The following is a 24001-nucleotide window of genomic DNA, read 5'->3' as shown; positions in this document are numbered from 1 at the left end:
GACGGACAGAGAGCAGAGATCTCTGCAGCCAGGGCTGGGAACTTGTGGGTTATTGCAAAGGGCCTGGGTGCAGGGCCCTGCTGGGAGCTGCCAGCCACAGCTCAGAGCAGCCCCAAAGAGGAGCCCCAAAGAGACCCCAAAAAACCTGGGAAGTTCCCATTACAATACATAAATCTTCTTCTGTGCTGAATATTCTGATTCTCACTAACCAATCTAGTCCAAGATACAAATCCTACAGCATTTACATACAGCCTAGAAGAATCATTACATTACCATCCTGTATTTCATTTTAAATCCAGTTGGGTTTCCTGGGAAAACGGGAATAAATTGCACAATGAACCCAGATTGTGGAGAGAGGTGTCCAGGCCAGGAAACATCAACAATTCCCAGTCAGATATTTCAAAACTGAGGAGTTTGTGAGTCCCCTCACACAGCAGGAAAGGCGAGGATGGAGAGGGGAAGGGTTTATCCCAGAGTCCTGGGGAGCCCAGCCCCAGCCCCATCTCCCTGGGAGCTGCTGGGAACAGCCTGGGCAGGAACTCTGGCACAAACACACAAACACAGCTGCTGCGACAGGAAAGGCACTGGGGACATCCTGGAATCCCAAAGCTTGGCCTGGCCCCTGCACAGCCCAAATGGGAACAGCCCCAGCCTGGAAAATCCTTTGTGATCCAGCCAAGGGCTGGGGCGGAGCTGGGAAGAGGCTGTGATTATGAGTCAAATGTGCAGGGTTTAATGGGGTTTGGGGGGGTTTAATTATTGCATATTGTATATTGTATATTGTATATTGTATATTGTGTATTGTGTATTGTATATTGTGTATTGTGTATTGTATATTGTATATTGTATATTGTATATTGTATATTGTATATAGTATATATATTATACTATATATACTATATATATAAATGTATAATATATATAATATATATTATATATATTATATATAATATATATTATATACATTATACAATATCTAATATATAATTATATTTATGGTTAATACATAATTATGATTAAATTATAATATGATCTAATATAATACAGTATATAATATAATATAAGTTAATAATTATGCAATAATACTATATATAATGTATCATAAATATAATAATATTTATCATCTTATAATGAAATAATTGTTATAATTATTTTATATTCATATTATATATACATAATAATCAGGATTCATAATTACTCCAATATAATATGATATTACATATTTTATCTTATAATATTTATCTTAGAATATTATATCTTTTTTTTCCTTTTTTCCTTATATGTTCTTCTCCAGGAGCTCCCAGCAGGCAGGCCTGGCTGCTGAGGGCAGCTCAGGGCAGGGATGGAGCTGTAGCCACCCCACCCTTTCCTCTGCCAGCTCTTCCACACAACCTCAGCCTAGGCTGGGCTGGGTGGGGTTTGGAGCACCTAGGGTAGGAGTTGAGATGGGATTTCAGTCCCTCCCACCCCAAACCACCCTGGGCTATGCGATCAGATGGGATTTCAATCCCTTCCACCCCACACCAGGCTGGGATCCCACGAAAACACACTGGGATATAGGATCAGATGGAATTTCAATCCCTTTCACCCCAAATCAGGCTGGGCTATGGGATCAGAGGGGATTTCAATCCCTCCCACCACACACCAAGCTGGGATCCCATGAGGACACGCTGCACCCCACTGAGGTGGCCAAGATCAGAGCCCAGCAAGCGCCACCTTTGCTTTGCTGCTCCTGCTCTGACTCTGCACTTAGATTTCTGCCTTTCCTCCTCTGCCCAGTGCTGTTTCCCACCCTCTACCTCCATCCAAGAAAAGTTTTCCTGAACAAACCACTGGAAAAAATTGATTTTTCGCTTTGACTGTTCCCTGAGTTACCAGGGAAAACATTTTCTTTTTAACTAAACCAAAAGTTAACGAGAGAAATCCAAATTTTCATGAAGACGCTTTATGGGGAGAAAGAAAATAAAACATTTGTTTCCGATGGAATTGAAGCTTTTTGTCATATTGGCTTTTAAGTATATTTTAATGTAAGAATATAACAATTTCCAAAACAAAAAGCACAGATTCCTTTCATTTTGCAAATATTTTTCTCTCCTTGCTGTTTTTCTCTCCTCTTATTAAGGAATGCATCTTTCAAGCAGCTGAGCTGCCTCTTAAACAATTCCCCCTTTCATCTTGTCAGTATCGGGAAAATTTAAAAACCTCTCCTTCATTAAATTGCCATGCTGTGTTTTGTCTCCTTTGGATTAGGTTTTTAAGCAGAAAAAGTGGAGGTTTTGTGCTATCAAAAAGAAAAACAAAAAAAAAACAAACAGGTGTAAAGATGCTGAAAGAGACCTTGGGTTCTTTTAGGAGAATTGTAGAATATTCAGAGTGGGATCTTTCATCCATCTCCTGGACCCCACCAACCCCACCAACCCTGCCCTGGCCATCCCTGCAGCGCTGCCCAAATTTCTCCCCCATCCTTCATCTCCCCCATCCCTCACTCTCACACAATCATGGAATGTGCTGAGCTGGAAGGGACCCACAGGGATGATCAATCCCAACCCCAAACCCTGCCCAGAGCCCCCAGCAAGCCCAGCCTGGGCATCCCTGGAGCTCTGGCAGCCTCGGGGCCGTGCCCATTGCCTGGGCAGCCTGGGCAGTGCCAGCACCCTCTGGGGGAAGAACCTTGCCCTGATCTCCAGCCTGAGCTGCCCTGGCTCAGCTCCAGAAACTTTCCCTGGCACCCAGGATAGATCCTGGTGAGTGGAAGCATCACAACACTTCAGGCTACACCCAAACCCCATGGAACCAATAGAAAACAAAATTTTGGGAGGGAGATGGGGCCTGGTGCCTTTGGAGGGGATTTTGGAGAGCTGGCAGCAGCTTTTGCTCAGCTGAGGTCTGCCCAGCCCAGGGTTTGCTCTCCCTTCTTCCCAGCGTCCTGCCACAGGGGGGTTAATGGTGTTTGGAGCTGATGGGTAACAGGGCTGTCCCTGGAGGGCTCAGAGGGACATGAACCCTCCCTCTGCACTGCTGGTGAAGTCCTGGCTGAAAAACAACCAAAAATTCTACACACAAACCCCACTTTTTAATTAAAATACCCTTTTGGAGGCAGCATAAAATGCAGTGCACAGGCTGACGCTTGAGGCACCAAATTGGTGTTGCAGGGAGAGCTTGGCACAGCGAGTATGGGATTTTGTGGGGGCAGCCCTGCCTGTGGGGGTGTTTGGGATAAGATGGGCTTCAAGGTCCCTTCCAACCCAACCCAAAGCACACCTGTCCCGGATTGCCAAGCAAATTGTCTCTGTTTGCCATCTGCATGGCCGCTGTCTCCTGTTCAGTTTTCCTTATCTCTTCCACACCCACTCCTCCCTCTGGGCAGACCCCTGCTGATAACAGCTATTGAATGTCCCTGCATGGCTGATAAGAACTACAGCATCCCATTGGGAGATGGGAGCCCAGAGGGAGGAGCCAAGCATTCCTACCCGGATAGAATCTGGAGATTCTGCAACACCAGCACGGCTTCTGCACTGCATTGCCCAGAGGAACAGCAGCTGCCTCTGCCCCTGGATCTTCAGAGGCAGAGACTGCACCTTTCTCCAGGATCCCTGCTCCAGCAGAACCAGCCCTGACACTGCAGGAGGGCTGAGCCACAATTCCAATGGCACTGCTGCCAACAGCCTGACCCACAGGGTGTCAGGTTGGGTTCTGACTCTGCCGGTGTTGGTTTAGTTCACTGCATTGTTTATTTTATCCTTTTTTTTTCTTCCTTATTAAAAAACTGTTATTTCCCACTCCCATATTTTTTGCCTGAGAGCCCTTTAATTTAAAATTTTATATTAATTCAGAGATAGCAGGTTTGCATTTTCCACTTCAGGGGAGGCTCCTGCCTTCCTCAGCAGACACCTGTCTTTCCAAACCAAGACAACACCATGATCCCATGGTTCTGAGATTCCCAGAAGGGCTCTGCAAGGGGGGCAGCAGTGCCTGCTCAGCGCTTCTCAGGACAGGGGAAATCCAGCTGCCAAAGCCCCAGGAGATGCTCGAGTGGATGCTGAGTGGTCAGTCTGGCACAAACAGCCCCAATGAAAAAATCTGACCACCAATTTTTGGCCATGAAACGCAAACAGACTCAAGAAAACCCCTTTCACTCAAAAATGCAAATTACAGGAATCGTTTGCTTATGTCTAGGAATGGAGCAAAATATTCGGTCTGGGAGATCTGGGGGTGCTGCCCTGGAGAGGAGAAGGCTCCAGGCAGAGCTCAGAGCCCTTGCAGGGCCTGAAGGGGCTCCAGGAGAGCTGCAGAGGGACTGGGGACAAGGATGGAGGGACAGGAGGCAGGGAATGGCTGCCAGTGCCAGAGGGCAGGGCTGGATGGGATCTTGGCAATTGGGAATTGTTCCCTGGCAGGGTGGGCAGGGGCTGGGCTGGAATTGCCAGAGCAGCTGTGGCTGCCCCTGGAGCCCTGGCAGTGCCCAAGGCCAGGCTGGGCATTGGGGCTGGCAGCACCTGGCACAGTGGCAGGTGGCCCTGCCATGGCAGGGGTGGGTTGGGATTTAAATTCCTTTCCAAACAAACCATTCTGGGATCCAGTGATTCCTGTTTAAGCCCAGCCCATCTCCACAGAGGTGTGTTCCCATTCCAGGTACTGCCCTTGGGCTCTGAGTGAGTTCACTGCCAGGTCTGCATGTATGCAGGGCCAGGACTCCAGGATCCTGGTGGTCCCTTCCTACCCTGGGTAATCCCTGATTCCACATTTTATGTTAAACAAAGCAGCTGCCCTTGGCTCTCCCTGGTGCTCAGGGCAACGGGAAGTGCCTCGAATTCCTCCTTCCCTGGTCCCCACAACCCCTGCCTTTGTGACCAGTGACTCCTTCCAAAACAAACAGGGAGAATTCTCAGAACTCGTCTGAGCCGAGGAAATCCCCTGGTGGGGGTTGGGGTCGTGGCTGGTTCAGCACGGAGCCTTTGTCCAGGGGAATTCCAGCAGGTGAGCCCAGGGAGCTGGGCTGGCCACAGGAACGGGGTGGTGTAAGAGTGATGGGGGTAGGACAGTGGGGATGGACAGAGAGCAGAGATCTCTGCAGCCAGGGCTGGGAACTTGTGGGTTATTGCAAAGGGCCTGGGTGCAGGGCCCTGCTGGGAGCTGCCAGCCATAGCTCAGAGCAGGCTGAGAGAAGAGAGGGGGAGAGAGGGTGAGAGGGTGAGAGAGTAAAAGCGTCAGAGAGTGAGGTTCCCGTTACAATACCATAAGTCATCTTCCGTGCTGAATATTCTCATTCTTATTAACCAATCTAGTCCAAGATACAAATCTACAGCATTTCCATACAGCCTATAAGAATCATTACATTCCCACACTGGGTTACATTTTAAACCCTAAAAACTCCTCTTTGGCCCCTTCTGCCAAGCTGGCAGGGTCTGCTCTGAGCCTTGGGCCTGTCTGCAAGCAGAGGGGATTGTTTGATCCAAAGGGGATCACCTTCAGCTGGCCATGCCATTGTTTTCCAGTTGTTCAGTAACTGAGGGATTTCAAAGCTTGCTTTCATTTCAATGTCTTTTATAGTTTCCATATTCTCAAAACCTTTTGCCAGGCAATCATATTTATAAGGCTTTCCTGTTTCATCTTCCCCAACAGGGTGACATCAGCCCTGGGAAGCCACCACAGCTCCCACAACAAAGAACTGGGAGGAGAGCGGGGCAGGGAGGCTCAGAGCAGCTCCTGGTCAAGCCCAGGTGGGGATTTTTTCCTTTTCCATCCACTCATCAGCAATCAAGTTCAAATCTGATAAATCAGCTCCATTTTCTACATTCTCCTTCAAGCAGAAGAAAATATTTTGCTGTTCAGGCTCAGGGAGGCAGATCGAAGGCTCTGTGGTGTTCCTAAGTGCCTAAAACCCCAAACAAGGGAAGGGAAGGGAAGGGAAGGGAAGGGAAGGGAAGGGAAGGGAAGGGAAGGGAAGGGAAGGGAAGGGAAGGGAAGGGAAGGGAAGGGAAGGGAAGGGAAGGGAAGGGAAGGGAAGGGAAGGGAAGGGAAGGGAAGGGAAGGGAAGGGAAGGGAAGGGAAGGGAAGGGAAGGGAAGGGAAGGGAAGGGAAGGGAAGGGAAGGGAAGGGAAGGGAAGGGAAGGGAAGGGAAGGGAAGGGAAGGGAAGGGAAGGGAAGGGAAGGGCTACATGGCAGCTCCAGCCCTCAGCCCTGAGGCTCACCAGGGAAGGTGAAGGTCAGCTTCAGGCATCTCCGATCATTCAGAAATGGGCTGCATCCAGGCTTGAGAGAGATGCGGATTTACAACCCCAGTTCAGAGCCCCAGTTCAGGAGATCTCAGTTCAGGAGATCCCATGGCTGGGCACCTCCAACTCTGTCACATATTGTTGAAGACAAAGAGGGAAGGGTTTGGATTCCTCCAAACCACAGAGTGGAGCAGCCTTTGGGGCACAGCCCCACTCTGAGCATCCCTCTGAAGTGAAATGCCCTCCTTGTGGATGTGTGGGTTTTTTTCAGGGGATGGTGTGAAGGGAAGGTGTTTTTATGCTGGGAATGCCAGGATACTCAGATATTTGTGCCTCCAATCCTAACATTACAGCCATAACTGTTTTTTTTCCCCTAAAGCAGTTAAAAGGGAGGTTTTCCAAAGAGACAATTACACATGGCACTGGTTTGGGGATGTCAGTTAAGGTTTTTAGCTGTATAGATCTTGGTACTGTTTTTCCCACTGGTCATAATTAACTAATTAACTAAACCAACTAATTGTCCCCATAACAGCACAGAAGGCTGGGCTGTGAAGCAGAAGGACAGGGATTGAGCATCCCCACCCCTCTGCTGTCAGGTTCCATGGTGGGGATGGCAGCAAGCAGGGACCACATGCCTGAGCAGAGCCTGAGAGCAGCACAGACCCCAGCCCGCCCCAGGTCGATACCAATCTCTGGTTCCATGATGTCAGATTGCAGAATGGGCACCCCAGGGGGGTGATGAAGGTGACACCGAGCCACCAAGGAACCACAGCACTTCTCCTGCTGGCCAGCCTGACCTTCAGAGATCATTTTCCCTGCTCCAGACCAGCAGAGCATCCCTCAGGACGAGCCCAGTGGATGTTTTGATTGGCTCCTGAGGAGCTCAGGCATTGACCTGGCTGTTTAATGGAGCCCAGTGGATGTTTTGATTGGATCCTTGAGGAGCTCAGGCATTGACCTGGCTGTTTAATGGCTCTCCCAAGCACAACCTGAGGAGCCTGTGCAGCCCCCAACTTGTCCTTGGGGTGTTAAATGACTCCAGCCTCCCCTCAAGGGCTGGGGCCATCTGCTCAGAGTGGGGATTGATCCAGTCTGACAGAATTCCACGATTCCAAATAAAAAGCTGTGGCTGAAATTACACATGGAGTGACCTCAAGGCACTCAGTTCCTCTCCAAGAGGAATTTGTTCTTCCAGCAGAAAACCCCGCGGACCCAGCCCCAGTGCAATGTGGAGAGGTCAAGGCAGGACCATGCAGGACCCTCCTGAGGCTTCCAGGGCACCAGAGAGGCTGCAGAGGGTCTGCAGAGCCCCTTCCTTGTGGAATGCTGGGGGACACAAGAGAGATGATGGATTTTGGACCTGGCAGACAGAAGAGATTTGATAACAGGATGCCTTGGCAAAAGCAAACGGAGCTTTGAAAATTAGACCTGGATTGCAAGAAGATTCAATCAGATGGATTTACCAGAAAAGGAAAAACCCATTAAACTCTGCAAGCAAGAGATGTTGTTATATGCATAAGTTTGTGTGTGTGATTTTAACCTGATCACTGCAGTACACATTACTGGTCTCCCTGAAATAGTAAAAAAGTGTTTGTATCCCACAATAAAATCAGATTCTGATCACTGAGTTAGTCTCCCTGGCTCTCCCCATCACCAACACTTCCCATCAGGAGCCCGGTGCTGGAAGGGCTGGGAGCTCACCAGGAGTTGCAAATCTCCACAGCCAGTTCCTCTGGGACCCCAGGGCTTCATCCTGAGCTGGCACCACAAATCCTTCACACAGAGAGGAGAGGGGAGGGAAGAGCTGAGCCCCATGCTCGGCACTGCTGAGCCCTGATCCCAAACCCAGGCTCAAGGAACCTCCAGGAACCCCCAAGTGCTGGATCCAAACCCTTCCCAGGGGGAAACAGAGGTTAGAAGGCTAGAAATCTGCAAACTTTGCTGGATTTCTCCAAAACTAAAGCTGCCAGCAACTAGGACCCTGCAAGGTTTTAGAGCCCTAAAAGTCACATTTCAACTGATACCCAGATCCTGGGGAAAGGACTTCTTTTTCACACAGAAAATGGCCTCCATTTGAGGCCACTCGCTCTGGCTGACAGGGCGGCGCCAGGTTAGAAATTGGGAAATTTTGCTGGATTTCTCCAAAACTAAAGCTGCCAGCAACTAGGACCCTGCAAATCCTTAGAGCCCTAAAGACCACCTTTCAACTGATACCCAGACTCTGGGGAAATAATTCCTTTTTCCCATGGAAAAATGCCTCCATTTTGTGGCCATTCGCCCAGGCCGACAGGGCAGTACCTAGCTCTAAATTGACAAACATTGTTGGATTTCTCAAAAACTAAGGCTTTTAGCAGCTAGGACCCTGCAAGGTTTTAGAGCCCTAAAAGTTACCTTTCAACAGATACCCAGACCCTGAGGAAAGGACTTCTTTTCACAGAAGGCAATCCACTCCCAGAGCTGTGGAGGAGACACCTCCAGGGGAGACAAGGGGAGCCAAGCTGCCCCCAGTGCTCTGAAAGGGTTCATGAGCTCCTTCCTGACAAGAGAGTATGGTGAAAAGAGGAAATTTGGCTTTTCTGGTTTCCCTGAAAGCCAAGGAATAAAATTCCAGCTAGGAGGCTGGAGAGCAGCAGGAGAAATCTCAGAGATGGTTCTGGAAGTGTTCTGAGGGGGAAAGTGATGGGATTGGGAAAAGTAATGGGATTGGGGAAGCCAGAAGACTCTACAGAAGGAAAAGTGCTGAAGATGGCAGAGAGAAAAGCAAGAGCTCCAAGGAAATAAAAAATGAGAAGAAGGAGCTAAAAGAGTTGCAGCAAGTGCACATTTTGTGAATTTCTTTATAATCTCACTCCTTGGATGAGACAAGAAAGCATGGCATGGATACAAAAGCTTTGAGTCCAACTGCATCCCCTGGAAGGATGGGCCTGGCCAGCAGCATTCAGTGTGAAACCAATAAATAAAGGGAAAAATGAGTCAAGGAAGAAATTTTAATAGGGAAAAAAAGCAAAATAGGAGAGTGAAATAATGTCTTGAAAATGGCTGCACTTGGTATAAAACATTTTCAAGAGATGGCCAGGAAAGGGAATCTGTTCCATTTGGGAGCTTGAAGAACAGACCAGGCACCTGTGGAATTGTCTGCAGGAAAAGGTCCTGGCAGATACCTGGGAAAGAGCAGCAGGAAAAGGTCCTGGCAGATACCTGGGAAGGGGCAGCAGGAAAGGGTCCTGGCAGATAGCTGGAACAGAACAGCAGGAAAAGGTCCTGGCTGCTGGGGCTGCACACCCCGACACCAAAACCTCATTGTGGGAATGAGGCAGGGGCACAGGGAGCACAGCCTGTCCTTCTGGCCCTGGGCAGTGCCATGGCATCCAGACATGGAATTCAGGCATGGAATTCATTGCTGTGAGCTCCTGGTGAGTCCCAGCCAGAGGGACACAGGCAGAGCCACAGGAAGGGTAAAATTAAAGCCAACACAGTTTGAGGATGGCTGGCACATTCCCTAGATGGCACAGATCTCTGTTTTGTGGCTGCCATGCACAAGGACATGGCCTGAGTGTCCCCAGCCCTCTGCTCCCAGAGTCCATCCTGGGAATGGCAGCAAACGGGAAAAGCAATTTAACAGTTTTAAGACATAAACAGCAGCATTAGACCCTGGCAGCCGCACAGACCCTGCTGTCCCTTGGCTGTGCTGGGGTGGGGACAAAGCCACCCCTGTGTGAGCACAGCACGAGGGGTGCAGCACTGAGCTGCTCTGGCCCCCTGAGCTGCTCTGACAGGGGCAGGGCGAATTTCAGTCCTGGTAATGCTGAGCTGCTTCAATTAGGGCCAGGAAGAAATGCAGGAACCCCCCTGAACAGCTACAGGGACCATCCAGTCCCAGGGAACTGAGGTTCCCATGGCATTGAAGGCAATAAAACCCATCTGTTGTAAATTGCAATGCAAGATGTTTTCTATTACCATCTGTATGGCAGATTATCTTTGTCAAGTGGGCAGTTTGCCTTATCCCTCTCTTTGAGCGACCACACCCACTCCTCCCTCCAGGGAGACACCTGCTGATAACAGCTATGGAATGTCCCTGCATGGCTGATAAGAACTACAGCATCCCATTGGGAGATGGGAGCCCAGAGGGAGGAGCCAAGCATTCCTACCCGGATAGAATCTGGAGATTCTGCAACACCAGCACGGCTTCTGCACTGGATTGCCCAGAGGAACAGCAGCTGCCTCTGCCCCTGGATCTTCAGAGGCAGAGACTGCACCTTTCTGCAGGATCCCTGCTCCAGCAGAACCAGCCCTGACACTGCAGGAGGGCTGAGCCACAATTCCAATGGCACTGCTGCCAACAGCCTGACCCACAGGGTGTCAGGTTGGGTTCTGACTCTGGCACTGTTGGTTTAGTTCACTGCATTGTTTATTTTATCCTTTTATTTTCCTCCCTATTAAAGAACTGTTATTCCTGCTCCCATATTTTTGCCTGAGAGCCCCTAAATTTAAAATTTATAGCAATTGGGAGGGGTGGGAAGGGTTTACATTCTTCATTTCAGGGGAGGCTCCTGCCTTCCTTAGCAGACTCCTGTCTTTCCAAAGCAAGTCACCATCCCAGTGGGTCCCAGGGGTCCCATCTGCCACAGGAGGGTGACAGAGATTTCCTGAGTCTTTCACATCTCTCATTCTGCTGCTCCCTGAGCCAAGCCAGGCCACAGCCATGGCAGGGTTTGCCTTGTTTGGCTCTTTGCATCTCCCATCCCTGCCCAAACCTGAGCTGGGCACACAGAGCCCACAGCTGGGGCAGAGCTGAGCTCTCCTGACCAACAAGCAGCTGTTCTGTCCCCAAGCACTGATTTTACCCCTTGCTTTGCTAGTTTGACCATCTGCTAACCAGGTATTTTAAAATAAAAGCAAATTTCATCTGGTAACAGCAGAAAAACCACAAGCACAGCCTAATGAAAGCCTTTTTTAACACACAGAAACCAAGAGCACCCAATAGCAAGGGCAGAACTGATAAATCCTGCTGGAAATTGCTTGCACCAATTTGGGTCCCTCTGCAAGACCCAAGAAGGATAATCTTTAATTGCAATCCCCAGACACATTGCTTGTGAGCTATTTTTTAAAATTTTAAAGAAATAAACAGCAGCATTAGACCAGTGTTGAATTCCTGAGGCACCCCCTGGGTTACCTGGAGCCCAGGTTTGAGATGCACATCAAATTAAGGCCTTGCATCCATTCTGGTTTGAGCTATTTCAGTTGTGTGGGATGGAAATCACACAAACAAAACGCTTCTTTAGTTCCCCACCCATACCCCAGGCATCAGGAAAGACCTGCCCAGACCCTCCTCAGAATGGGAACAATCATCAGGAACATCATTTGCAGGAGAAGGCAATCTTTGGAAAGATTGAGGAGATACAGAGACATCACCTCAGAGACAGCTGCGAGATGGATTTGTGCTCTTCACTCAACCACCCACTCAGAGAAGAGATCCAGGTGACTGCTGACTTAAAGACAGCTCAAAAATAGGAAATTAATGCACTCCAGTTCTGGAGGGCTGAGTTTTATAACAGTGGCTGTGGAAAATAAACTGAAATCCAGCTCCATCTGCTCACCTCCAGTGGCACCTTGCCATCATTGTAACAACTCTACACAAGTGTGAGACACAAGAAGAGAAATAAATAAAACGAGACACTCACCCTCCTTCAAAGATCTTGATCCTCACCGGCTCCCCTCGCTTGGTCACAAGAGCCTCTTCTTCTGATTTTCCCCTTTTCTCCTCTTCCTTCTCAGCTCTAGTTATATCTTTTCGACCTTCATTAGAAAGGAGCGAAGGCAAATGAACCTATCTCCCCAAAAGAGCAAAACAATCCATGATTACAGACAGAATCACTGGCAGGACACACAGAGCAAACAGCCCCAGCAGAGCCAGCGCTGCCCCAGCACTGATCCTGACACCAGGGGCTGGAATTGGGGCACCCCCCCAACAAATGGGGCCCTGCTGCTGCATTTGGGGCCCTGCTGCTGCATTTGGGGCCCTGCTGCTGCATTTGGGGCCCTCCTGCTGGATTTGGTGCCCTCAGGGTTGTGCGGGATTTGCTGATCCTGACTGATACAGGAGTCTTTTTGAGCTAGGGCTTGACGGGGTCTCTCTGGTGTTGAGATGACCCCAAAGTGTTGGAAAGTCTCTTTTTTCCCAGCCCCGAGACCAAAGAAGTGTCAGGATTTCTCTGTTCTCATTTTCAAGGTTGTTTATTATTTCTTATCTATAACATTTGAGAGGAATAGCAGATTTGTCTTTCCAAATCAGCTGTGGGTCTGCTGGGAGATAAAACCAGCACTGGGAGATAAAAGAAACAATGGGAAGGATTCCACTGATTGATGAATGGGAAAAGATATTTGATTTTACAAATAAACTTTAGGTTTGCTGATAAATGAAATTAGACATTGAAAGATGAAAGAAACAATGGGGAAGGAAAACCCCTAAATTCTGTGAGAATTAACAATCAAAAGGGAGGGTTATACATTGGAGGGGAATCTTTAGTATCAATCATATTGGGGACTCTGAACCTCTCAAGTACCTCAGAAATGGGGAAAGAGAGAAGGGAAATGCAGCTGGGAAATTCGGATAAAAAGGAGGCTGCATACTCCAAAAATTGGAGAGACCCCGGGGGATGCCCCATGGCCTCTCCCTTTATTGGAATAAAGTAAAAGGACTCTTCTGTCTCCCTTTTGGACACAAACCTCTGGTGTTTGTGGATTCATTTTCCTAACACATTCTTTCTCTGACCTGCTGAGGTCTGTCCAGCAGGTCAGTTTGTGGCACACTGACAGCCTTGGGGTGGTTTTGGCTTTTTATACTAAAAACTACATGTACTTTGTTTTCAATAATTTTCCAATACCTATCACCTATGTTAGACAGTCTGTCTCTACTCTAAACCAACCCATAAGTGCCACCATCACAGCAGAAGATGGAGGACAACAAGAAGAAGAAGGACAGGACACGCCCAGATTCCTCCATCTTTCCTCTTGAACCCTCATTCTAAAAACCCCAAAATTCTACATTTTCGCATGATGATAAATTCACTATCATTCTATTCAAACTCTTGTGGCTTGTAAATCCTCACACAAAGTTGGCAATTGTTTCCATGGGCTAAAATCAAAGGCACAGGTGGTTTTGACTCCATGCCAAAGTCTATGAGCCCCCTGCCAGGGTCTCAAGTTCTCCAGGGCAGCCAGAGGAATGTCCTGGGTTCCAACAAGGTCTCAAAAGTTTTTGGAGATTTTTATTACACATAAGATAGCTCAGCTACTTTAGAAGGCATAAAATTAGCAGGATGGCTTTTGTGGTAGCGTTGGAAATAAAAAAGTTTTCATAAAAGGCAAAATAACAAAACTCCTCACAGAGAAAAACCGAGCTAGGTGCAAGAGGCTCTTGCTCTTGGTAAAACACTTCAAAAAAGCAATTAGTTTCTTTGTTTTCTTCTTTTTCTAGTAATTTTTTTGGCTTCTATCCAATTGGCTATCCTTGAGTTTGAGGTGAAGTTTCTTAGGTCTTATGAGGCGTCTTTTTTGCTAATTGAGGAAAGAAACTTTTGGGCTTTTTTCCTTTTTAAGGAGACAAAGGATAGTTTTGTCACTCTGTCAACACAAAAAAGTACTCCTACATCTGACAAGTTTTTTAATTGCTCCTTCCAGGTTATCCAGCTCTTGCCACCTGGAAAAATGAAGGATGAAGGGAAGTGTGGTGGCTGGGGTGACCCTGAGCATGTGGGGTGTCTGTTCCCAAATCTCTGTCCCTGGATAATGCTCTCTCTGAAATGCACATCTGAAAGGTCTGGAGAGGGGCTGTCTTCAGAATTCATACACTGAACCTCCAGGTTTCCCCCACATTCACACACATTCACACAAATTTGGGTTTCAGCCACCTCAGCCTGACATAAATCAGCATTCCTGGGTGATTTCCTTTTGCTGCCAAGGGCACAGCCCAGAGAAAGCCACAAAACCCATGGGAGAAAAGAATCCTCAACCTCCCCACACGTTCCCAGGGCCAAATCTGCTTTTTCACTGTTAAATTGCCACTTGTTGAGGGGATTTTGTGTCTAAACCTTGTCCAGCCCAAGGTTTAAGTCATGCCCTGACACCTCACCTACACGATGAACGTGTTTGTTATAGGATGGACCTGAACATCAAAGCTGCATCTGTGGGTGGGATGAGGGAGAGCTCTGCACACCTGGAATGAAATGTTGGGATGTCCTAAATCCTGGGACAAAGCCAGGGAGAGCTCTGCACACCTGGAATGGAATAATGGGGTACTGCCCTCTAAATCCTAACAAAACAAATGCAGGTGAGCTCTCCAACCTGGAATGAAATATTGGGATATTGCCCTCTAAATCCCAACAGGACAAACCCACACCTGGAATGAAATGTTGGGATGTTGCCCTCTAAATCGTTACAAAAAGCAAATGCAGGTGAGCTCTTCAACCTGGAACAAAGTGTTGGGATATTTCTCCCTAAATCCTAATAGGACAAAGCCAGGGAGAGCTCTCCACATCTATAATCAAATATTGGGATGTCCTAAATCCTGGGACAAAGCCAGGGAGAGGTCCCCAACCTGGAATGAAATGTTGGATGTTGCTCCTCTAAATCCTAACAAAAAAAATGCAGGTGAGCTCTTCAACCTGGAACAAAATATTGGGATGTTGCCCGCTAAATCCGAACAGGACAAAGCCAGGGAGAGTTCTCCAACCTGGAATGATATGTTGGAATGTTTGTCCCCTACAGCCCCGCCGGGATCTCTAGAAAAAGGAAAGCAGAGCCTTTCCCCCAGGTCACTTCTCCCACAGTCACTCTGACATCCAGCTGAATCCATATCCTGGATGAGGGTCCTGGATCCATATCCTCACATTCTCTGCAATTGATGGAAGGCTGGAGAGCAGTTTTCAGAGGGGTTTTGGCCTGCAGGCAGCCCCTGAAGGCTGAAGCAAAGCTGGGCACCCTTGGCTCTGGCTGGCAGCAGTGGCAGCTGCCCAGGTGATTCACCTGCCTCACCTCAGCCTGGGCTGTGGGGGATGAATCACCCCAGTGGAGCCTCCTTGTCTCCCCTGGTTTTGGGGGAAGCCACAGAGTGATCAGCTTCAACAGAGTCCTACAGAATCCCGGTGGAATTCTGGAGTTTTGGGGGAAGCCACAGAGTGAGCAGCTCCAACAGAATCCCACAGAATCCAGCAGGAACTTCAGGGGAAGCCGCAGAGTGAGCAGCTCCAACAGAGTCCTACAGAATCCAGGGGGATATAACCCAGCCCCCCCAGCTGCTGGAACTGCCACGGGATGTTCAACAGGAGGGATGGACTCACTCAAAAGTTGCTTTGCAAAACTGGGGTCAAGCATTTCAAATTTGCCCAGGAATTTCAGGAGATCAGCTCAGAGCATTAAATGCACCCAGGGTACTCTCTGTCCTTGGGGCCAGGTCAGCCCCGTGGTCACACCATCCACACACCCATCCTAGAAGCCTCCTGGGAATGGTCCCTGTGCAGTCCTGTGCCCCTAAAAGTGCCAGGAATTCCATGACAAAAGGCCCAGGAGCCATTTGAAACATTAAACAGCAGGAATGGTCTTGAGCTGGTGGCTGTGGGCATGGAGATGACAGTGAGGAAATCAGCAGCAGGAGAAACTCAGAACCCTCAAAAATTAAACTTTTAGGGTTGTGACTTCACCTCCTGATGGGAGCTATGGGCTCAGAGCACTGCAGGGGACAGCCTTTCCAGGCTTACTGAGGAATACAAAACAATTGACTTGCTAGATGTAGCACGAGGTTTATTTATTGCAACTTTCGAAAGCACAAAAACATTGACAGATGAAAGGCACCAGAGAGCCAAAATCATACAGTCACTACTATCCCCTGTTACAGTCTTGTTGGAATTTACAGAGAGTGCAAGCCCCAGTACAGTGTCACCAGCCATCCCTACATGCACGTTGGAGCCCGCAGCCACTCCAGAATTCCAGAATTTTCTGCTCAGCAAATCCCACTGGAAATTGAAACCCCAAGGCAAGGACGGAGACAGCACGTACAGAACTACTGTTTGCTGCATGCATAACTGTACAAAACACCAGAGCTTTTTACATCTCCTGGGAGGAACTGACACCCTGGAGTTACATGGAGGAGGGAATATGGAGGGCAAGGAGCCCGAGCAGAGTTAGCTGAGGGCTGGACTCCAACCCTGGAGTGATGCTACGGCTGCTGCACGTCCTGGCAGCTGCTGCTTCCCCACCCTGCATGGAGGATTTCATCCCCACTGATCACAAATTAGTGCTGTGCTTGGTAAGAATTCGATTCATCTCTGCTGCAGCTCTCATGGCTCTGCCAGCCACGCGGGAGCAGGGCTGGGTTTAGGATCCAGGTGAACTGGGCAGGGTGAACTCTTCACAAACTGAGCCATGGGAACCTGAACCTGCTTGGAGGGGTTGGTTGAGGGGGTTTAGAGGCTTTGGGGGAAATGCATGCAGTGAAATGTGGGTTTGGATGAGTGAGGGCTGAATGTCCTGGCCAGCTGCTGCTTCCCCACCTGTGTTTCACACCCTGCATGGAGAATTTCACCCTGATCACCACGCATCACAAATTAGTGCTGTGCTTGGCAATAATTTGATTTCACCCTGATCACCACTGATCACAAATTAGTGCTGTGCTTGGCAATAATTTGATTTATCTCTGCTATAGCTCTCAGGGGCTCTGCCAGCCACGCGGGAGCAGGGCTGGGTTAGGATCCACTGGTTCCAGGTGAACTGGGCAGGGTGAACTCTGCCTTTGGTACATTGAGCCATGGGAACCTGAACCTGCTCCACCAGGCAGCTTGGAGGGGTTGGCTGAAGGGATTTAGGAGGCTTTGGGGGAAATGCATGCAGTGAAATGTGGGTTTGGACGAGTGAGGGCTGAACCCTTTAACCCTTTAACCCCTGTTTAACATTTCCCTTCGGGGTGGGAGGGTCTGGTACCTGTGGACACTCACTGGGTGTGGGTTTTAGCACCATGGCAAAGAGCAGGGCTCAGAGCAGCACAGGCACTTCCTTTAGGGATTGAAATCCAGGGTGCTACGGCACCACTCGGATAAAACCCTTGGAGAAATAGTGCATAAATCTCAGCGTGGTTATTGCACTGCTCAGGTAATTATCTGCCCTCGTGTCCCTAGAAATCTGTCTCTTGGATTTCTGCAGGAGAGTAATGGAAATGCTGAATAGAAATAAAGATTTATTGAATCAAAGTGATTCTACTGTGTATTTTAAAACATATTTATAAGCAGCAGCTGCAGCAGCGATTATGATAAATTTAATATTCAGAGTTCATTTCATGACACAGAAATAAAATGAATAATCCATCAGTATAAATTGACTTGAGATGAATATCAAATTGCAAAATCTTTAGAGCGATTCTGTTGGCTAATCTACATGAACATGATCTGGATTAAAGGGATCTGTTTGGTTCAGCATTAAGCAGGAAGGGTAAAGTCTGGCTTTAAAATGAGATACATAAAATTAGGCAGCTCACAGGAGGGTTTTAAAGACTTCTGCGCCCGTGTGGGCAATGCCTTGGGGGAGCCCTGCCCCTGGGAAGCCACTGTGAAGTCTTAACTCTAAAACTAGGCATAAAATATCCTTAAATACCTGGAAAAGCAGGTGGACAGCTATAGACCAAATGGATCAAACCACGGGGGTGTTTAACAAAATGTGTCTGACCCGCTGAGGCACTTTTATAAATGTCACTGTCAGCCTTTGTGCTTCTTCAGGGGCCTAAATACACTTGCAAATCTCCCTTTAATATTTTTTAAATACTTTTAAGCATGCCTCTCCATGTTCATTAATGTGAGATGAGCAGATGCACAACCAGACAGAATCCCATTTCCCCAAGGTAATCCTTTTTCTTCATTTCTAACATGCAAAATGCAGGGAATTATAACAGCGTTTAAACAAAAAAAAAAAAAAAAAAAAAAAAAAAAAAAAAAAAAAAAAAAAAAAAAAGAAAAATAAGGAAGTTGTAAAGCTGTTTGAAATATCAAGACAAATGCAAATGAAGTCTAATCCTTTGTGCTGGAGCTGTGGTGGTTCCTGGGGTGGTGGTGGTGATTCCTACTTTTTGGGCTACAAAGCAAGTAGGAACTGGAGAACAGAACCCTGGCCTGGGAGCAGGCTCTCCTGCCCCCTGGGTTGGGCTTTCAGTGGGGTTTGGGCTCTTCACTCTAAGAGCTTCACTGAGAGCAGGCGCTTCTCCCAGCGCCAGCGGGACGAGTACACCCCGACCACGCCGAGCACAGCCACGCCCCGGCCCTCAGCCCCCGCTACCCACGCATCCAAATGGATCAGCAGAAAGAAGAGATAGGATTGCATTACCTCGGTCATTTTGGGCTTCCTGGAGCCGGCCGGGACCAGCCTGCCCGCCTCAGGCCGCGGCGCGGTGGCCATGGTGTAGATCTCCTTGCTCACCTTCTGCTTGGACCTCAGCAGGGCCAGGGCTGTCTTGGTGGACACCCCGGGCAGGTTGGGGTTGTAGAGGCTGATGCACCAGCTGGAGTACACCGAGGAGCGCCCATCTGCTTGCTGGGTGTGATTTGGCTTGATGTAGTTTAAATAGCACCAACTGACATTAGTGGTTGTGTGGAGACTGGGGAACTGCAGGACCTTCTTGGTGTCGGTGCCTTCCCGAGCCTTCCCCGCACTGGCGGCACCCTCAGGCACGGGGGCAGTGCTGGCAGGGGTTGGTGGAGGCTGCTCCACCAGTTCTTTGGAGTCTTCCTTCTTGACGGGCTGCAGAGGCTCCTGGCTGAGGAACTGTTTGCCAGCTGGCTGCTCGTACTCCTGCAGTGTCTCAAAGCTGGGGGAACCCGGCCGGGACGCTGCTTGCTGGGAACTGCTCGGGGTTTCCTTTGGCTCCGGCTGCTCCACGGACACGCTGGGTGGTGTCTCAACCTCCACCCTGTCTTGGCTTTCCGCAAGGAAGTGAGATTTATCCTGCTTTTTCGCTTCCTCTACTGCACTGGGTGGCTTCACCACTTCCAGCTTCTCCTCTACTTCAGACACTTCCTCCTCCTTCACTCTCTTCTGCTGCTGTGTCTCCATGGTCAGCTCTAAACTGCCAGCTGGGGACAGCATCCTTTTGCTGCCCCCAACTGTGGAGGGGCCCCCTTCCAGGCCGAGGATGCTGTCTGAGGGGCAGGTGAGGGGCATGTAGCCCTTTCTTTCCGGCAAGGGCAGGGGAACTCTCAGGTATGGGCTCTGGAAAAGGCTTCTCTGCTCCTCTGTGATCATCTGGGCCAGGTCAAACCCCAGCCCATGGACATCAGCGCTGCACACCAGGGCGCCCTTGGGCTGGCGGTCATCAAATTTGGGGAGAACGATGGTGGAGGAGCTGCACTGGGACTGTGTGACCAGGATCTGGGAGAGTGTGGTGTACATGGCGCTGCCATAGGAGGGCATGTTGGTCTGGATGCGGACGGGGACAACCAGGGACACCATGGGCTCTGTCCGGGTGGGGACAACGAGCTGGGTCACGGTGACAGAGAGCGCGGGACTCGCTGCGCAGGTCAGAGGGTGCAACCTGCTGTCCGAGTCATAATCTGTGCATGGAGACAGGCTGGAGCTTCCTGCTGCTGAGAACAAACTGGATTTGATCTGTGGCAAATGTCCACCAGCATCACCTGGCAAGTGGAGGGCAAACTGAGACTGGAGAGGCAGGAAGAAGGCTGAGGGGATCGGGGAGGAGCCAGGGTAGTGCACAGGCAGGAACGAAGGGTGCCTGAAGGACATCTCAGCGGGGTGAGACATCAAGGGAGGAGCGATGTGGAGCGGGCCCGGGTGGATGAGTGTCTGCGGGAGGGGCAGCGGCGGGGTCTGAAATATGGAGGGAGGGATCTGAGGCATGGAGAACTGGGCAGAGAGGATGTCAGACATGGTGTGTGCGGCAAAGAGCTCTGCAGACTGCCCCGGCTGCGGCAGGAGGTGCTGGTAGGGGAATATGGAAACCTGAGGGGCCATGAAGTGCTTCTCGTGCAGCGTCAGCTGTGGCACGGGGTGGTGGAACACCTGCAGAGCCTCTGTGTATGGCGGGCTGTAGGATGGCTCGGGGCTGTCCTTTGGCTGGCTCTTGTCACTCGGGTAGGTGCCGTGAGAAGGCAAAGGGGAGGACGTGGTCGGCTGATGGGGCAAACTCGTGGCAGGAGATTTACTTGAAGAAGGAGCGGGATCCTCCGTGTCTGGCCAGCCCAGTGGGGCCGGGTCTGGCTCGTGTTCGGGGTGCCTGGTGAGGGACGCCTGCCGCACCAGGAAGCATTTCCTCCTCTCCTGAGGAGCCGAGGAGGTGGAGGGGCCGGGGGTGGAGGCAGGAGTGGACGACAAGCTCCCGTAGTCGAAGGATTTGCTGCGAGTCTCTGACATCTGGGAAGGGTGGGACACATTGGGTGTCTGCTCGGAAGCAGATCTCCGCATTTCCCTGGAATGGTGATGGTGGCTGGGGACCATCAGCATATGGGAGCCAACGCCAGGAGGTTTTGGGTGGGATTCGGAGGGCTGGCTACTCGACTCTGGCTTGGTGTGGTCATCCCGGTCAAAGGAGATGGAGTGGCTGGAGCCGTGGGAGAGGCTGCTCTCCTGACTGGGGCTCCGGGTGAGAGAGACGGACTCAAAGCTGGACTCCCCGGAGGACTGGGCCATTTCTGCCAGCCGGAGCCGCTTCTTTTTGGGTGGGAGCTTCTCCGCAGGGAGCTGGGAAAGAGTCTGGCTCCTCTGTGGCCACTGGAACTCCTCGGTTTTCTCTGGCTCCTTTGGAGGAGGTTCTGGCTCTGTTTCTGGTCTGTCCGGCTCTTCCGTGACCAGAATCTCAGGGACCTGGATGTTGGGCTGGCGGACCAGCCTGGGCTGCAGGGAGTGAGGGGGGCGGCTGTGCTGGGGCGTGGGCTGAGATGGGAACTGGGACAGGGGCTTGTCCTCTTCCAAGCTGCTGGGCTGCTCGATGGAGTCTGACTTCTCAAAGGAGCTCGTGTGCTGGATGACAGAGATCTCCTTGGAGGTTGTTCTCCTCTCCTTGCTCTCAGCGCTCGAAGCTGGTTTGGTGTTCCTGGATTGGAAGCTGGCACTGGCCTCGGAAGGTGCGGATTTTCCCGAGTCTGCTGGTGACTTCATGGATTCACGGGTCAGGTTTAGAGCCACCTCAGATGATGCCAGGTTTGCAAACTGAGTGCTTGGGCCGGTGCTGGAGGAGGGGGTGTCAGACACTTCGAAAGACGGAGGTTCCTCGTCGTCCCCCAGGCTCTTCTCCTTCCGCCTCTTGCGCAGCGGGGTGAGCTCCAAGGTGCTGCCCAGCTTGTAATGCATCATCTGGGGCCACACGTCGGGATCCGCCGCGCTCTTCTCTGGCTCTGAGGAGGTGTGGGACGTGGCAGAGCGGGGCTTGGAGAGCTGCAGTTCTGAGCAGTAGTACTTCTTGTGGGCCTCGTAGTTGTCCCTTTTCTTGTAGCGAGCGCCGCACACGTTGCACTCGTACATGAACCCTTTCCCCTTCGGGCCCTTGCGGGACTTTTTGGTAAGATCGCTTTCCTTGGTTTCAGGCTCCTCGGGAGGTTTGGGAACAGTTTCTTTGCTGGCAGAGCCGAGCTCCTCCGAGACGTACTCCACTCCCAAGGGTAGCTCAATAGCTGGTTGGCGTTTTAGCATTCGAGGGTGGGAGGAAAATGCTTGGCTGCGGCTTAAGACTTCCGGCTCCGTGATGTGATCATCAAATGAGTAGCTACCTCTAAAGGTGTGTGGGGAGCTTATAGTGCATGCAGCAGAAGGCATTGAGTGGCTTCTTAGGAGAGGCACTGTCTCTGTGGCACTGTGGGATTGCTGAAGTGACAACAATGATTGTTCGGGCTTCATTTTTTCACCGTGGGATGCCAACACTTTCGCTGCATCCAGCTGGCTGCTGGAGCCAGACTTGATATCGAACTGAAACGGTTCTCTGTACGCACCAGACTTTGGGGATTCAATGCTGCTACGCCTCGAAAGAGAGCTTCTTCTGGGCTTCACGCTGTCGATTTCACTGGTATCCACAACAGCTTCGTTAATGGTAATTAGCTTAGTGATGTGCTCGATCACCTGTGTTCTAGGCACAGACAACGGGACCATGCTGGGCTTCTCATCACCTGACAGGTGTGGGAACCCCTGGGTTGTGTTTGCAGCCAGCGCCGCCGTCCTCTGCCCGATCCGCCCACACTTCCCGAAGATGATCTCGGCGTAGGATTTGGCGTTGGTGTTGGGAGGGCTGATCTGCTGCTCCGCACTCTCAGATCTGGAGAAGTACCCAGACTCCGTGCTGCCTTTGCTGCCGGGGCTCAGGAACGCCTGCTCGTCGATCACCTTCTTGCGCTCGCTCAGGCGCAGCGCCAGCTTCTGCTTGATGGTGTGGGTGTCCTCGGACTTATGGCTCAGGGCGTGCTCTGACGACGGCTCCACAAACTGGGAGCTGTCCTCGAGGGACTGGGACATGCTGGAATGGGACAACGAGCAGCGGTCGTGGCTGGAGCCTTGGCTCCCCGCGCTCAGCAGGCTGCTGGAGAGCAGGGTGTGCTTCTGCCTGGGTGACAGCTCCACGGCGTGCCCCGACATTGTCGCCGTCTCCTCTTCCGAGTCCGTGCTCTCCCCTTCTGTCGGCTCCTCGAACTCCTCCCCACCGATTCGCTCCATCTCCAGGCTCGACGGGTACATCTCTGCTCCGATCCCTGAGGCCAGCCCGGCTTTGATCCGGTGAGCATGGGACTTCCTGTGTTTGTACAGATTGCTCTTGGTCTTGAAGGAGAAGCCGCATGGAATGCAAGGATAGGGCCTCTCGCCCGTGTGGGACCTGATGTGTTTCTGGAGCACGCTGGGCTTGGCGCAGGGCCTGCTGCAGTACTGGCAGATGTACTTGCCCGGCTTCTGGGGCTTCTTCTCCTTCTTGTGCACCTCCTCAGCTTGCTTCAGGGACACCTGGGCGGGGCGGGGGATGAACACCTTCTGCACGGCCGGCATGTCCTCTGCGGGAATGATGGATGAGTGGGACGGGAGGAGCTGGCCGTGGTGGGCGTGCAGCCCGGCAGACGGGAAGGAGCCAGAGGGCCCTGGCCTGACTGGATCAACTAGCTGCCATGTGGGACCTTCCAGGACATGCTCCGGCTTCCCCGGGGATATAAATGCTGGTGCCAGTGCGTGCTGCTGAAGCTGCGGGATGTGGGCGGGGTGGTCAAAGGAGGAGGGCTTGGGTTGTTTCTGGTGGCCGGGCTTCTCCTGAGGCTCCTCTCGTGGAACGGGCAAAGAGCCGGAAAAGTGCTGCTGCGAGATGATGTCTCGGAGAGGGGTTCCTTGGGAAGGAGCAGAGCTGCCCTGGTACGTAGTTGGGGATGAAATACTGCCTTGGAAAGCCTCTCCTTTGGGAAGCCTCTTTCTTGGACTTTCCTCAGCCTTTTTTGTGCTCTTCTGGCTTTGTTCAGGATCCATGACCTTAAAAGGGTCTTTGAATGCTATTTCGGGAAGGTTTTGGCAGGCTTCATTTAGGAATAATAAAGGTCTCCTCTGTAGATTCCCTGTTTTGCCTGCATTTGCTACGAAGCTGGAGCCGCCAGGAGATGGTTGTTGATTTAAGATTTTACTAAAGTGTCACTAGTTGCTATTTGATTCAAAAAAAAAAACGTTTCAAGGTCAATAAAGTTCACATTGGTAACACATGACAAACTACTTCAAAGAGAGAAAACTTTCCAAAACTTTCAGTCCAAATATTTTCCTTGTGAACTTGGTTAAGGCTTTAA

At 50.6% G+C, this 24001-nt stretch overlaps 1 protein-coding gene across 1 annotated transcript in view; it reads right to left on the bottom strand.

Annotated features, from left to right (window-relative positions):
- The window catches only part of HIVEP3 (HIVEP zinc finger 3), a 71005-nt gene extending 47312 nt beyond the window's left edge, over window positions 1-23693 (bottom strand). Inside the window, exons 1-2 of the mRNA XM_058819813.1 lie at window positions 18579-23693; window positions 11897-12042 (exon numbers count right to left, since the gene is read on the bottom strand). Of these exons, the coding sequence (XP_058675796.1) occupies window positions 11897-12042; window positions 18579-23693 (5261 nt within the window). The remainder of the gene's footprint in view (window positions 1-11896; window positions 12043-18578) is intronic.
- Between the last annotated feature and the right edge of the window lie 308 nt (window positions 23694-24001).

This window comes from Ammospiza caudacuta, chromosome 25, assembly GCF_027887145.1.
Source record: "Ammospiza caudacuta isolate bAmmCau1 chromosome 25, bAmmCau1.pri, whole genome shotgun sequence".
Taxonomy (NCBI): domain Eukaryota; kingdom Metazoa; phylum Chordata; class Aves; order Passeriformes; family Passerellidae; genus Ammospiza; species Ammospiza caudacuta.
This window is presented reverse-complemented; position numbering and strand designations above follow the sequence as displayed.